Genomic DNA, 15,144 nt, shown 5'->3' with positions numbered 1-15,144 from the left:
GAGCTTGCTTGCTAAAACTATTCTGGGTTTCTGTCATGAACTACTGTTAGGAAATGAGACTCTGCGACTCACAGTAATGGGCTGTTAACCAGAGGGAATGAAGGATATTCTGGCTTGGCTCAGTAATAGAACAGCCCTCTTGTTCAAGCCCCACTCCAGGACTTGCGTGGATAATCTCATCTGACACTTCTGCAACAGACACGATGGGCCGAATGGCCTCCTTCTGTGCCATAAAATTCTATGACATCAGCGTGGTACTGTTGGATGTTGTCTTTTGGATGAGACATTTAAACTGAGGTCTCGTCTGCCCCCTCAAATGGACGGAGAGGGTTCCACCGCACACATATCTCTCAACCGACATCACTAAACCCCTTTAAGACAATTGGCAAAAGAACCAAGGGGCAGGTGAGGAGGATTTGCTTTCAGGCCTATGGGGGGGTGTATGGGGTGTGGAACTAATTGGAGAGCTCTTTCAAAGAGCTAGCACAGGCTCGATGGGCCGAATGGCCTCCTTCGGAGCAGCATGATTCCGTTTCATTGGCCATTTATCTCATTGTTGTCTGTGGGATCTTGCTGTGCGCAGGTTTGGTTGCCGGGGTTCCCTACATTCCAGCAGTGACTACACTTCAACAGTACTTCATTGGCTGTAAAGCACTTTGGGATGTCCTGAGGTGATGAAAGGCGCTATAGAAATGCAACCTTTCCTTTGAGCCCTCGGGACCAGGTAGATGGACCAGTGTGGTCTGTTCCAGGCCCGTGTCGAAACAGCAAGTTGTCCCAGTGGATGAACGCACCACCTGGCATGGAACTGAGCCCCACAGGTGGGATCTGATCCCCGGTCTGTGCCGAGTTAGTCGTTCTCTGATTGGAGGGGGCGGTGAGAAGGGGCCCCACAACTGGCCTGTGGGCCCCACAACTGGCCTGTGTGCCTCAGGACCAGGGAGGAGGAAATCAGCCAGGGGAAGGTGGGCGGGGGGGTCAGTTACTGAGGGCTATCCAATGCTGCAGAATGTGCACTTGGACAATGGAAGACAGCGTGTTATATCCAAGTTTGCTGGCGACACTAAGTTAGGAGGTACGTCAAGTTGTGTGAAATATAGAAATTTACGGCACAGGAGGCCATTCGGCCCATCGTGTCTGTGCTGGCCGAAAAAGAGCTATCCAGCCTTATCCCACTTTCCAGCTCTTGGTCTGTAGCCCTGCACGTTCCGGCACTTCAGGTGGGAGGAGGGAGTTGCAATGGGACATCGACAGACTAAACGAGTGGGCAAAACTGTGGCAGATGGAGTTCAATGTGGGCAAGTGTGAGGTCATCCACTCTGGATCCCAGTATGACAAATCAGAATTTCTTTTTAAATGGCAAGAGACTAGGATCTGTGGAGCAGCAAAGGGAGTTGGGTGTCTACGTATACAAATCGCTAAAAGCTAGTGCACGGGTACAAAAAGTGATCAAAAAGGCTCATGAAATGTTGGCCTTTATCGCGAGGGGGCTGGATTACAAAGGGGAGGGAGCGATGCTCCAGTTGTACAGAGCCTTGATCAGACCAACACCTGGAGTGACTGCGTCCAGTTCTGGGCCCCGCGCCTCAGGAAGGACATACTGGCCTTGGAGGGGGAGCAGCCCAGATTCACCAGAATGATACCCCGGGGGCTTACATTATGAGCATAGGTTTCGTAGACTTGACTTGTATTCCCTTGGAGTTTAGAAGATTGAAGGGTGATCTAATTGAGGTGTTTAAAATGTTAAAAGGATTCGACAGGGAGAAACTATTTCCTCTGGTGGGGAGTCCAGAACAAGGGGGCAGAACCTTAAAATTAGAGCCAGGTCATTGTGAAGGGAAATCAAGGAGCAGTCTTTCACACAAGGGGAAGTGGAAAATCTGACACTCTCTTCCTCCAAAAAGCTGTGGATGCTGGGGTCAATTGGAGCTTTCAAGACTGTAATGGACAGGTTTTTGTTGGGTGAGGGTATCGAGGGATTTGGAGCAAAGGTAGGTAAATGGAGTTGAGGTGCAGATCAGCCATGATCTGATTGAATGGCGGAACAGGCTCGAGGGGCCGAATGGCCTCCTGCTGTTGCTGTGGGCGTTGCTCGGTGATACTGGGCTACAAGGACCAGGTAGACCCCCCCCCCCCCGGTTTGATCACTGGACCGAGTTATCTGATCGACACCAGGGAATGAGTTGGGCAACAGGACTGAACATCGCTCTCCAGTGGCCCCTGCCCGAGAGCGGATGTGCGCGGACAGCACGCGAGGACAGGGCTCGACTGTGATGGCCTCCCGTGACGAATAGCCCATCGGTCACGCGCTGTCGAAGCTTATGCAGAATGGCCGCGTGGAGCTGGTACCAGACAGCAGCCAGGGTCTGTGGATCCGTGGCCCAGCCAGATTCAGGCCGCTTCAGCAGACCCTGGCGGAGCGGACGATTTTCCTGGAGGGTTAGTGAGCATGACTCAATGACGACAGGCGAGACAGGAAGATTGTTCGCTTGTTTTCTGTTAATACGGAGTCTACTGATTGCCGATTACAGGCAGAAGAAGCCTTGGATTAATCTCCAATGTCATTGTTTCCCTGAGTATCGTACCGAGAGGGCTCAGCCTCGCATCGTTCCAATGCTGGGGGTGCTGGAGAACAATCCGAGTCACAGGTAGCGAATGAGAAGCAGCTGTATGTACGCACAAACCTAATTTAAATCAGAGTTTAAACATTTCCGATGAGGTTACGCGCACAAAGGGGTAGATCATGACTTTGTTCAATAGTTTAAAGGGGTGTTAGCGAGTCAGCAACTGGTTTTGCATCACTCCCCATTTTTATTGCCATTAAATGATTCTATTTCCATTTTGTTTTACACTATTGCACCAAATCACACTCTGCCCCAGGGAGTCTGAACCTTGAGTCTCTCTGCTCTTTAATAATGAGAAGGTCCGCCCAGTTTTCGGTGTGATTTCAGACACAGCACACTCCTTCGAATGACGTGGTAACGAAATATAAAGTCACAGCACGACAGTGCCACTCTTTCTCATCACATCCTGTGTCTCGTCTTCAACATCCAGGCCTCAGACATCTTGAGGCTTCTGAACAACACCAAGCCTAGAGACAAAAGCACTCAGTTACTTCACAGCACATCAACCAATAATAAAGTGTGTTATTATATAATATATACAGGAGCGTTATACCCAGTGACGCACGGTGTGTTATTATATAATATACTAGCTGAAGTGCCCGGCGGTGCCGAGGGTCTTTTGAGGGCATGTTGTTGGTGGAAGAGAGAGAGAGAGCGACTTGGGGGGAAGAGAGAGAGAGAGCGACTGGGGGGGAAGAGAGAGAGAGCGACTGGGGGGAAGAGAGAGAGCGACTGGGGGGAAGAGAGAGAGCGACTGGGGGGAAGAGAGAGAGCGACTGGGGGGAAGAGAGAGAGCGACTGGGGGGAAGAGAGAGAGCGACTGGGGGGAAGAGAGAGAGCGACTGGGGGGGAAGAGAGAGAGCGACTGGGGGGAAGAGAGAGAGCGACTGGGGGGAAGAGAGAGAGCGACTGGGGGGAAGAGAGAGAGCGACTGGGGGGAAGAGAGAGAGCGACTGGGGGGAAGAGAGAGAGCGACTGGGGGGGAAGAGAGAGAGCGACTGGGGGGGAAGAGAGAGAGCGACTGGGGGGGAAGAGAGAGAGCGACTGGGGGGGAAGAGAGAGAGCGACTGGGGGGGAAGAGAGAGAGCGACTGGGGGGGAAGAGAGAGAGCGACTGGGGGGGAAGAGAGAGAGCGACTGGGGGGGAAGAGAGAGAGCGACTGGGGGGGAAGAGAGAGAGCGACTGGGGGGAAGAGAGAGAGCGACTGGGGGGAAGAGAGAGAGCGACTGGGGGGAAGAGAGAGAGCGACTGGGGGGAAGAGAGAGAGCGACTGGGGGGAAGAGAGAGAGCGACTGGGGGGAAGAGAGAGAGCGACTGGGGGGAAGAGAGAGAGCGACTGGGGGGAAGAGAGAGAGCGACTGGGGGGAAGAGAGAGAGCGACTGGGGGGAAGAGAGAGAGCGACTGGGGGGAAGAGAGAGAGCGACTGGGGGGAAGAGAGAGAGCGACTGGGGGGAAGAGAGAGAGCGACTGGGGGGAAGAGAGAGAGCGACTGGGGGGAAGAGAGAGAGCGACTGGGGGGAAGAGAGAGAGCGACTGGGGGGAAGAGAGAGAGCGACTGGGGGGAAGAGAGAGAGCGACGGGGGGAAGAGAGAGAGCGACGGGGGGAAGAGAGAGAGCGACGGGGGAAGAGAGAGAGCGACGGGGGGAAGAGAGAGAGCGACGGGGGAAGAGAGAGAGCGACGGGGAGAAGAGAGAGAGCGACGGGGAGAAGAGAGAGAGCGACGGGGGGAAGAGAGAGAGCGACGGGGGGAAGAGAGAGAGCGACGGGGGGAAGAGAGAGAGCGACGGGGGGAAGAGAGAGAGCGACGGGGGGAAGAGAGAGAGCGACGGGGGGAAGAGAGAGAGCGACGGGGGGGAAGAGAGAGAGCGACGGGGGGAAGAGAGAGAGCGACGGGGGGAAGAGAGAGAGCGACGGGGGGAAGAGAGAGAGCGACGGGGGGAAGAGAGAGAGCGACGGGGGGAAGAGAGAGAGCGACGGGGGGAAGAGAGAGAGCGACGGGGGGAAGAGAGAGAGCGACGGGGGGAAGAGAGAGAGCGACGGGGGGAAGAGAGAGAGCGACGGGGGGAAGAGAGAGAGCGACGGGGGGAAGAGAGAGAGCGACGGGGGGAAGAGAGAGAGCGACGGGGGCAAGAGAGAGAGCGACGGGGGCAAGAGAGAGAGCGACGGGGGCAAGAGAGAGAGCGACGGGGGCAAGAGAGAGAGCGACGGGGGGAAGAGAGAGAGCGACGGGGGGAAGAGAGAGAGCGACGGGGGGAAGAGAGAGAGCGACGGGGGGAAGAGAGAGAGCGACGGGGGGAAGAGAGAGAGCGACGGGGGGAAGAGAGAGAGCGACGGGGGGAAGAGAGAGAGCGACGGGGGGAAGAGAGAGAGCGACGGGGGAAGAGAGAGAGCGACGGGGGGAAGAGAGAGAGCGACGGGGGGAAGAGAGAGAGCGACGGGGGGAAGAGAGAGAGCGACGGGGGGAAGAGAGAGAGCGACGGGGGGAAGAGAGAGAGCGACGGGGGGAAGAGAGAGAGCGACGGGGGGAAGAGAGAGAGCGACGGGGGGAAGAGAGAGAGCGACGGGGGAAGAGAGAGAGCGACGGGGGAAGAGAGAGAGCGACGGGGGAAGAGAGAGAGCGACGGGGGAAGAGAGAGAGCGACGGGGGGAAGAGAGAGAGCGACGGGGGGAAGAGAGAGAGCGACGGGGGGAAGAGAGAGAGCGACGGGGGGAAGAGAGAGAGCGACGGGGGGAAGAGAGAGAGCGACGGGGGGAAGAGAGAGAGCGACGGGGGGAAGAGAGAGAGCGACGGGGGGAAGAGAGAGAGCGACGGGGGGAAGAGAGAGAGCGACGGGGGGAAGAGAGAGAGCGACGGGGGGAAGAGAGAGAGCGACGGGGGGAAGAGAGAGAGCGACGGGGGGAAGAGAGAGAGCGACGGGGGAAGAGAGAGAGCGACGGGGGAAGAGAGAGAGCGACGGGGGAAGAGAGAGAGCGACGGGGGGAAGAGAGAGAGCGACGGGGGGAAGAGAGAGAGCGACGGGGGGAAGAGAGAGAGCGACGGGGGGAAGAGAGAGAGCGACGGGGGGAAGAGAGAGAGCGACGGGGGGAAGAGAGAGAGCGACGGGGGGAAGAGAGAGAGCGACGGGGGGAAGAGAGAGAGCGACGGGGGGAAGAGAGAGAGCGACGGGGGGAAGAGAGAGAGCGACGGGGGGAAGAGAGAGAGCGACGGGGGGAAGAGAGAGAGCGACGGGGGGAAGAGAGAGAGCGACGGGGGGAAGAGAGAGAGCGACGGGGGAAGAGAGAGAGCGACGGGGGAAGAGAGAGAGCGACGGGGGAAGAGAGAGAGCGACGGGGGAAGAGAGAGAGCGACGGGGGAAGAGAGAGAGCGACGGGGGGAAGAGAGAGAGCGACGGGGGGAAGAGAGAGAGCGACGGGGGGAAGAGAGAGAGCGACGGGGGGAAGAGAGAGAGCGACGGGGGGAAGAGAGAGAGCGACGGGGGAAGAGAGAGAGCGACGGGGGAAGAGAGAGAGCGACGGGGGGAAGAGAGAGAGCGACGGGGGGAAGAGAGAGAGCGACGGGGGGAAGAGAGAGAGCGACGGGGGGAAGAGAGAGAGCGACGGGGGGAAGAGAGAGAGCGACGGGGGGAAGAGAGAGAGCGACGGGGGGAAGAGAGAGAGCGACGGGGGGAAGAGAGAGAGCGACGGGGGGAAGAGAGAGAGCGACGGGGGGAAGAGAGAGAGCGACGGGGGGAAGAGAGAGAGCGACGGGGGGAAGAGAGAGAGCGACGGGGGGAAGAGAGAGAGCGACGGGGGGAAGAGAGAGAGCGACGGGGGAAGAGAGAGAGCGACGGGGGGAAGAGAGAGAGCGACGGGGGGAAGAGAGAGAGCGACGGGGGGAAGAGAGAGAGCGACGGGGGGAAGAGAGAGAGCGACGGGGGGGAAGAGAGAGCGTGACGGGGGGGGGAGAGAGAGAGCGTGACGGGGGGGAAGAGAGAGAGCGACGGGGGGGGAAAGAGAGAGAGCGAGAGGGAAGGAGAGAGGGAAGGAAAGAGAGAGAGAGGGAAGGAGAGAGAGTGAGGGAAGGAGAGAGAGAGAGGGAAGGAGAGAGAGAGAGGGAAGGAGAGAGAGATAGGGAAGGAGAGAGAGATAGGGAAGGAGAGATAGAGAGGGAAGGAGAGAGAGAGAGGGAAGGAGAGAGAGAGAGGGAAGGAGGGAGAGAGGGAATGAGAGTGAGAGAGAGGGAGACAGAGGGAGGGACAGAGAGAGATAGAGAGGGGAAGAGAGAAAGGGGAAAGAGTTGGGGGAGCAAGGGGTGGGGGAGAAGGGTGGGGTGGGAGAAAGGGGTGGGTGGGGGAGAAAGGGGTGGTGGTGGGGGAAGGGGGGTGGGGGAGGGAAGTGGGAGGGGGGTGTGGGGGGGGTGTGGGGTGGGGGGGAAGGGGGGAAAGGGAGGGGGGGAAGGGAGCGGGGGAGCAAGGGGTGGGGAAACATGAAACTTAAAGTACTTATAAAACATTTTTGGTAAATCTTTCTAACATACACTTTACAACCTCACCAATCTTTTTATTAAAAAAGAGGTCCTCACCTACAGTGTGTTGTATCACAAACAATGGCCGCCGCTTGCTTTTCAGTTGGAAAGATTATGCCCCGCCCACACAGTCGATTGTCTGTCTCGGTCACCAGGACCCGATTTGGAGCACAGATGCCCCACCCACTCTATGTTCCTGTACTAAGATGGCCACGCATGCACTCTGTTACACACTGAATCAAAATGGCGTCGCACTGAAACTTTTCGCCCTCCTTGACAAAGATGGCTGCCATTAACCTGGGGCTGTCAGCAGAAGAAATTTCCTCAGCTGCAAACACAGGATCTTCAGATTATTATTCGGGGCTTGCGACCTACCCCAGTTGCTTATGAAGCCTCCCCACCTTCTGACCCCGGGAATGGAGCTGAGGCAGCACACCCTCTCCCCTCTGCCAGTGTTTGTCTCTGTCTAGGCCGGGAGCCTGGGTCTAGAGTTGCACTGCTGGCAGTTGGAGAAGCCTAGGCCCCGGGCCTGGAAAAACGGTGAAAGGTAGGAGAATTATAGAGGTTAGAGAAAAGATTTACAAATTAATTCACTTTTTTTAAAAACAATTTGTGTTTTAAAAGCAACTTTTTTTTTTGCTGGAAATGTAGATTTGAAAAGAAACACGCAGAAAGTGGGAAAAAGAAATGAAAAGTTTGGAATCAAGATGGCGGCGACTCACCTCGGTTCAGAATGATAAGGCCCGCCCACACACGCACCGATTGGTCAACCATCAGGTCACTGAACTGTACGATTGGTCAATCATCACGTCATTCAACTGTAGGATGGCCCGCCCGCACACACAATGAACCCGCCCCCACTCGATGCAAATGAGCGGATAATGAGAGGAATTTTGAACATTTTTTGGATACCGTCGGCAAAATTTTTGTCCGACCGTCGGCACAATTTTTGTCGGAGCAAAAAGTAAATACACCTACAAGAGTCCCCTAATGATGAGATTTCTTTTGATATAACATATGCGTAGGTACGCTCTATAACTTTTGATTGTATAGCCGGCCAGAGAGACAGAAAGAGAGACAGACAGATAGACATATCCTTTTATATATATAGATACAGGAGCGTTATACCCAGTAACACACGGTGTATTATTATATAATATATACAGGAGCGTTATACCCAGTAACGCACGGTGTGTTATATTATATATACAGGAGCGTTATACCCAGTAACACACGGCGTGTTATTATAGAATATATACAGAGTGTTATACCCAGTAACGCACAGTGTGTTATTATATAATATATACAGGAGTGTTATACCCAGTAACACACGGTGTGTTATTATATAATATAGAGAGTGTTATACCCAGTAACACATGGTGTGTTATTATATAATATATAAAGAGTGTTATACCCAGTAACGCACGGCGTGTTATTATAGAATATATACAGAGTGTTATACCCAGTAACACACGGTGTGTTATTATATTATATACAGGAGCGTTACACCTAATGACACAGTTTGCTATACATATAATAACATCAGCTTGCATTTATTTGACACCTTCAAGGTCGAAGAACATCCCAAAGTGCTTTAGAGGTGCGCACTCTGACAAAAACTAACAGTGAGCCAAGAGAGGGAGCTATTAGGAGGGGTAACCAAAAGATTGGTCAAAGAGGTGGTTTTAAGGAGGGTCAGAGGTGGAGAGGTGAAGGGAGAGAATTCCAGAGCATGGGGGCTAGGCGGCAGAAGGCACGGCCGGCAATGGTGGGACAAAGAGAGGGAGAGATGCACAATGGTAGAGAATCAGAGGAACGGAGAGTGTTGGGAGTTTGTAGGGCTGGTGAACATTAGAGATAGGGAGGGGCGAGGGCAGAAAGGCGTTCAAACATGGGGATGAGAATTTTAAATCTGAGGCATTGGAGGACTGTTTAATAACTTTCAAAAGGGAATTGGGTAATTGGATAAATACTGGGGGTAAAAATTTTCAGGGCTATGAAACTAATTAGATCGCTCTACCAAAGAGTTTTGGATGAACTCAAGTTTACAGATCGTAGAAGATGAGAGACCGGTTACGAGAACATCAGATTAGTCGAGTCTGGAGATAACAAAAGCGTGGATGAGGGTTTCAGCAGCAGATGGGCTGAGGCAGGGGCGGAGACGGGCGATGTTACGGAGGTGGAAGTAGGCGGTCTTTGTGATGGAGCGGATATGGGGTCGGAAGCTCAGCTCAGGGTCAAATAGGACGCCAAGATTGTGAACACTCTGGCTGAACTGGAGACAGTGGCTGGGGGAGGGGGATGGAATCAGTCTCAAGGATATAGAGTTTGTTGTGGGGGGGAGGTGCGGAAGACCATGGCTTCGGCCTTCCCAATATAACTAATAGCCCCGTGAGGCAGTACGGTCTTGTTCACCTTTCGATGATCATGTTGTTGTACTGGAGTTCCCGAGTTACGTCTTCCATCTCCTGCTTGAGCTGCTTCATCCTGTTGGCAATTAAACACGTTCTAAATGAATCACCTTTTCAGCACAAGCTTCGGAACTTCAAGAAGCTGGACCAAGAATGACCATGAACCTTTCTCGCTCTGCACACTTCAAAGCTGTGTGCGCAACTGCAATATTTTGAGACAGTATAAAATAAAATGGTGCTCTTTTTCTGCCCTCCTAGACGATCAATGTCCTGACATGCTGCTCCAGCTTGTAGGACATGGTGATCAAGTTGGTGCAATTTTCCACAACTGGCGTCAGTACCGTGCAATGGGCTGTAACTGGGGTAGGATTTTTTCTTCCTTTCCCCACTGCCTCCATGAGACGGAGTGGCCTCTCCTTTGATTTGGTAAATTGTCCGATCGGGAGCTCTAGTCTCCAGTTAGTGTCACATCCGACAACACAGGGCAGGCTGCAAACGTACACAAGTAATGTGAGACGTGTCATGTGGCGAGTTTGGGAGGAACAGGTGACTCTGGACCTCTGGTTCCCCAAAGCTCTCCCCCACTGGGGGTTTTCCTCACATCATGTCTGGGTCTGTTGGAGACTCATTGATCGAGATTGATCGCTGTGATTGGTCAACAACTTCATTACTATTGTATCATGCGATTGCCAGGATGGTAGAAGGTGAACTAGGTAGACCTTGGTCTTTTCTTGTCTATGAATACAATGCGGTGAAATCGGTTTATGCCAGTAGCGCGAAATGGGCTCATAGCAAATGGGCAGCCGGTTTTACACCACGCCCAATCTACTTTCCACTGTCGTTCACAGCACGATAGTTCAAGCTCATTTTGGAGACTCGGCAGGGAAATGGAGCTGAGCCCAAGATCAGGCCAGCCATGATCTTATTAAATGGCGGAGCAGGCTCGAGGGGCCAAATGGCCGACTCCTGCTCCTATTTTTTATGTTCTTATTCACTGTCGGTTTTACGTGGTTTCAAATGAAAAAATCTCGGCACTATTTTTCAAGTCAATGGAAAATAAAAACTGGCGCGGAGTAGAACGGGCTTCCGATTCGCTATTGCCCGTTTCGTGCGACTGAACTAGACCAATTTCACCCCCAAAATATCTACAAACGCCCCACTGCTCTGAGGTGCAGGCTGTTGGTGTGCAGCTGTGGGAAGGTTTGCTATTTTAAACTCAAGTCTTTTAGTGAGTACAGTGGCACAGTGGTTATGTCACTGGACTAGTAATCCAGAGACACGAGTTCCAATCCCACCACGGCAGCTGGGGAATTTAAATTTAAATAAACCTGGACTATAAAAGCTAGTATCAGTAATGGTGACCATGAAAACTACCAGATTGTTGTAAAAATGCCATCTGGTTCACTGATGTCCTTTAGGGAAGGAAATCTGCTGGTCTGGCCTATATGTGACTCCAGACCCACAGCAATGTGGTTGACTCTTAACTGCCCTCTGAAATGACCCAGCAAGACACGCAGTTGTATTCAAGAAGGCGGCTCACCGCCACCTTCTTGAGGGCAATTGTTGGTGATGCCCACATCCCATGAATGAATTAAAAAAATTGATAATCAGCCTGCAACATGTAGAGAAACAGGTGTCAAACGCAAAGCACTTTGAGTGAGGTGGTAGGTGCAGATCAGGATCTGCTCCCTTGGGATAGAGGGGAAAACTGGAAGGAATAGCCCCACTCCCCCTCCTTCCACCCAAAGAAAGGGGACGGTCCACCTGTGGCTCAGAGGGTAAAACCACCAGCTGACGTGATGCCGACCATGAAAGTCTCAGGCTGCGACCCTAGTCCATGCGGAGGGAGCTGATCTCAGTAGTCCGTGGGTACCACAATTGGCCTTGCTGCCTATGGTTTGGGTGTGGGGGAGGGAATAACTGGCCAGGGTCCCGCATCCATCAGTGCTCTCCCATCTCACCAGCTGGAAAGGGTGTGTGGCGGGTCAGCGGGCGAGGATGCGGCTGTGATACCCCTCCCTACCGTGGATGAATAGTTTCTCGCTGTCTAGGCTCAAGCATGAAGAGCGGCCATTGGGGCGAGGAACTATGGGAGATCCTCCTTAGAGCAGAGACGGTTAACGGGAGATTTGATTGGTGTTCAAAAACATGAAGGGTTTTGATAGAGTAGAGAGGGAGAAACTGTTTCCACTGGCAGGAGGGTCGGTAACCAGAGGGCACAGATTTACAATAATTGGCAAAAGAACCAGAGGGGAGATGGGGAGAAAACCTCTTACGCAGCGAGTTGTTGTGATCTGGAATGCGCTGCCTGAAAGGGCGGTGGAAGCAGATTCAATAGTAACTTTCAAAAGGGAATTGGATAAATACTTGAAGGGAAAATTTGCAGGGCTCTGGGGAAAGAGCGGGGGAGTGGGACTAATTGGAGAGCTCTTTCAAAGAGCTGGCACAGGCACGATGGGCCGAATGGCCTCCTCCTGTGCTGTAAGATTCTATCTTTAGATCCCTAACCAGCGAGAGGGGGAGAAAATTAAAATGAGTAAACTGGAGGGATTGACTCGGGAGAGAAAAGTTGACAATGGTGCACAGACCCCTACAGGACACAAGACGAGAGGATAATTCTGTTTTATATTAAACTAGCTGAAGTGCCCGGCGGTGCCGAGGCTTTTTCGAGGGCATGTTGTTGTTGGAAGAGAGAGAGAGAGCGACTGGGGGGAAGAGAGAGCGCGACTGGGGGGAAGAGAGAGAGCGACTGGGGGGAAGAGAGAGAGCGACTGGGGGGAAGAGAGAGAGCGACTGGGGGGAAGAGAGAGAGCGACTGGGGGAGGGGAGGGGAGGGGAGCGGAGGGGGGGAGGGGAGCGGAGGGGAGGGCGGGAGGGGAGGGGGGAGGGCGGGGGGGAGGAGGGGAGGGGGGGAGGGGAGGACGGGGGGGAGGGGAGGGCGGGGGGGAGGGGGTTGAGGGCAGGGAGGGGCGGGGGGAGGGGAGGGAGGGGAGGGGGGGAGGAGGAGAGAGGAGGGGGGAGGGGAGGGGAGGGAGGGGCGGGGGGAGGGGAGGGGGGAGGAGGGAGGAGGAGAGAGGAGGGGGGGTGGGGGGGAGGGGCGAGGGGAGGAGGGAGGAGGAGAGAGGAGGGGGGGGAAGAGGAGGGAGGGGGGGAAGAGGAGGGAGGGGGGGGGGGGAAGAGGAGGGAGGGGGGGGAGGGGAGGGGAAGGGGGAGAGTCCCCGAGCCCCCTGATCCCCGTCCCCCCAAACTCCCGAGCCCCCTGATCCCCACCCCCGAACTGCCGAGGTTGGCCCCCCGCCTTCTCTCCCCCCCCTCCCCACCAACCCCCGAGGCTCGCCCCCCCCCCACCACCAACCAAGCACCGAACTCCGGAGGCGCGATCTTCCGAGCACCGGCCTCCTGAGCTGGCTTCAAGACCGCCGATCGCGAGACGGCCGGCGGGCCCGGTTGCCAGGGTAACCCTTGACGCTCACCAAGCCCCGCCCCCCGGCCGAGCCAGAGGGAGACGCCGCGTCTCAGCTGCTCCTGCTGCGCGCGCACCCTTTAGTAAGGTAGCGGTGCTGGGCTGAGGCCCGCCCCTCCAGCCTTTGACTGCGGCCGGGAGGTGCCTAGCTCGGGCGTGGGTGCGGAGGAGAGGCGGAGGCTTCGAGGCCTACCTGGAAAAACGGGGAAAGGTAGGAAAATTAATGAGATTAGATAAGTTAATTACTTTGTAAATATTTTTTTTTTAAAACAATATGTGTTTTAAAAGCAACGTTTTTTTTTAAAGACGCAGAAAGCGGGAAAAAGAAAGGAAAAGTTTGGAATCAAGATGGCGGCGACTCACCTCGGTTCAGAAGGATAAGGCCCGCCCGCACACGCACCGATTGGACCGGCGGCACACGCCAGCAACCCGGCGTACGATTGGTCGAGCTCGAGGTCACTCTGTCGCTAATGAGCAGATAATGAGATGCTAATGAGCGGAATGTTAAGGTTTTTCGGATTCCGCCGCGGGCGCGATTTTAGCCCGGACGAAACGTAAATACGCTTAAAACCGTCTCGGAAGCGTAAGCTTTCTTTGGAGGTAACGCGCGCGTAGGTACGCCCTGTAACTTTTGAGCGCATAGCCCGCCAGATGCACACGCGATGACAGACAGACAGATAGAAGGACAGACAGAACGACCGATTTATATATATAGATAGATTGGGAAACATTCTGCACAAAATTCCCCACTGCCTTCAGCCAGGAAACTCCCTGTAAGCAGTCGGTCCCCACCTGATTGTCATTTCCAGACATTTCTGTTCGGAGGATCCAGTGGAAGGCGGTGATTTGGTCACGGATTGTTCTCCTTGGAGTCTAGCAGCTCCCAGGTCTAATATCTGCAATTCAGAAAGAAGGAGCAGGTTTGGGAAGGATGTCCAAATAAGGAAAATGAACAAGACGCCTCCTAAGCTGTGAAAAAACAAGACTTTCTTCGAAATTCATCCTCGTTTATGTAAAATTACATCAAGTCTACAGCCCAGAAACAGGCCATTCGGCCCGACTGCTCCGTGCCGGTGTTTCTGCTCCACATGAGTCTCCTCCCACCCCTCTTCATCTCACCCTATCAGCATATCCTTCTATTCCTTTCTCCCTCATGTGTTTATCCAGCTTCCCCTGAAATGTATCTATACTATTCGCCTCAACCACTCCCTGTGGCAGCGAGTTCCACATTCTCACCACTCTCTGGGTAAAGAAGTTTGTCCTGAATTCCCTATTGGATTTATTAGTGATGATCTTATGTTTATGGTCCCTTGTTCTGGTTTCCCTCAGAAGTGGAAACACCCTCATTACATCCACTCTATCGAAACCCCTTCATAATCTTGAAGACCTCTATCAGGTGCACCCCTCAGCCTTCACTTCTCCAGTGAACAGAGCCCCAGCTTGTAACCTTTACATATCTCTCTTCAGCCTCGGCCCTCCCTACCTGAGCAACCAGTGCCCCCTCTCCTGTGCTTGCTCCCTCCGCTCTGCCTGTTACTGTCTAGGCCACTCACTCCCACCACTTTCTCCTCAAATCCCTCCGCCTTGCTATCTTGCTCACCATTTTGAAAACCCTGCTCAAAATCTGCCATTATCACACCACGGGACCCCTCCCTTAACTCTCTCCTCCTAATGCTTAGAAGTCTGTCTGAGATGTTCTCTATGTTAAAGAGGCTAAAGAGGTACTAGTTGTAGATGATTCTGATGTGCCCAGGCAGGAATGATAGGACCTGGGCCTTCGAGAAACAGAGGACACAGATTTAAGGTGATTGGCAGAAGAACCAAAGGTGACATGAGGAAAAACTTTTTTACGCAGCGAGTGGTTAGGTTCTGGAATGCACTGCCTGAAAGGGTGGTGGAGGCAGATTCAATCGTGGCTTTCAAAAGAAAATTTGATAAGTAGCTGAAGGAAAAATATCTGCAGGGCTACGGGGAAAGGGCGGGGGAGTGGGACTAGCTGAGGTGCTCTTGCAGAGAGCCGGCACGGGCTCGACGGGCCGAATGGCCTCCTTGCGCTGGAACCATTCTATGATTCTGTTTTTTGTTGGTGTTGGTTCGATGGATGAACATTGGCCCGGACACCAGGGGAACACCTGCTCTT

The 15,144-nt window shown here is 54.0% G+C and overlaps 1 protein-coding gene across 6 annotated transcripts in view; it reads right to left on the bottom strand.

Annotated features, from left to right (window-relative positions):
* Window positions 1-1,923: 1,923 nt before the first annotated feature.
* The window catches only part of LOC147104991 (serine/threonine-protein kinase TBK1-like), a 112,342-nt gene continuing 99,121 nt past the window's right edge, over window positions 1,924-15,144 (bottom strand). For 5 of the 6 annotated variants that reach the window (XM_086010983.1, XM_086010982.1, XM_086010986.1 and 2 more), the window contains 3 exons: window positions 13,797-13,900; window positions 13,368-13,471; window positions 9,546-9,617 (listed from right to left, as the gene is read on the bottom strand). In XM_086010983.1, coding sequence (XP_085867109.1) covers window positions 9,613-9,617; window positions 13,368-13,471; window positions 13,797-13,900 — 213 coding nt within the window. In that variant the 3' untranslated portion in view covers window positions 9,546-9,612. Of the gene's footprint in view, window positions 3,092-9,545; window positions 9,618-13,367; window positions 13,472-13,796; window positions 13,901-15,144 lie in introns of those variants that run through there. The other variant, XM_086010984.1, reaches the window with a different exon arrangement.

This window comes from Somniosus microcephalus, chromosome 18, assembly GCF_052327205.1.
Source record: "Somniosus microcephalus isolate GS21.2 chromosome 18, FLI_Smic_1.0, whole genome shotgun sequence".
Classification (NCBI taxonomy): Eukaryota; Metazoa; Chordata; class Chondrichthyes; order Squaliformes; family Somniosidae; genus Somniosus; species Somniosus microcephalus.
The sequence above is the reverse complement of the archived record's forward strand: the minus strand, read 5'-3'. Positions and strand labels throughout refer to the sequence as shown.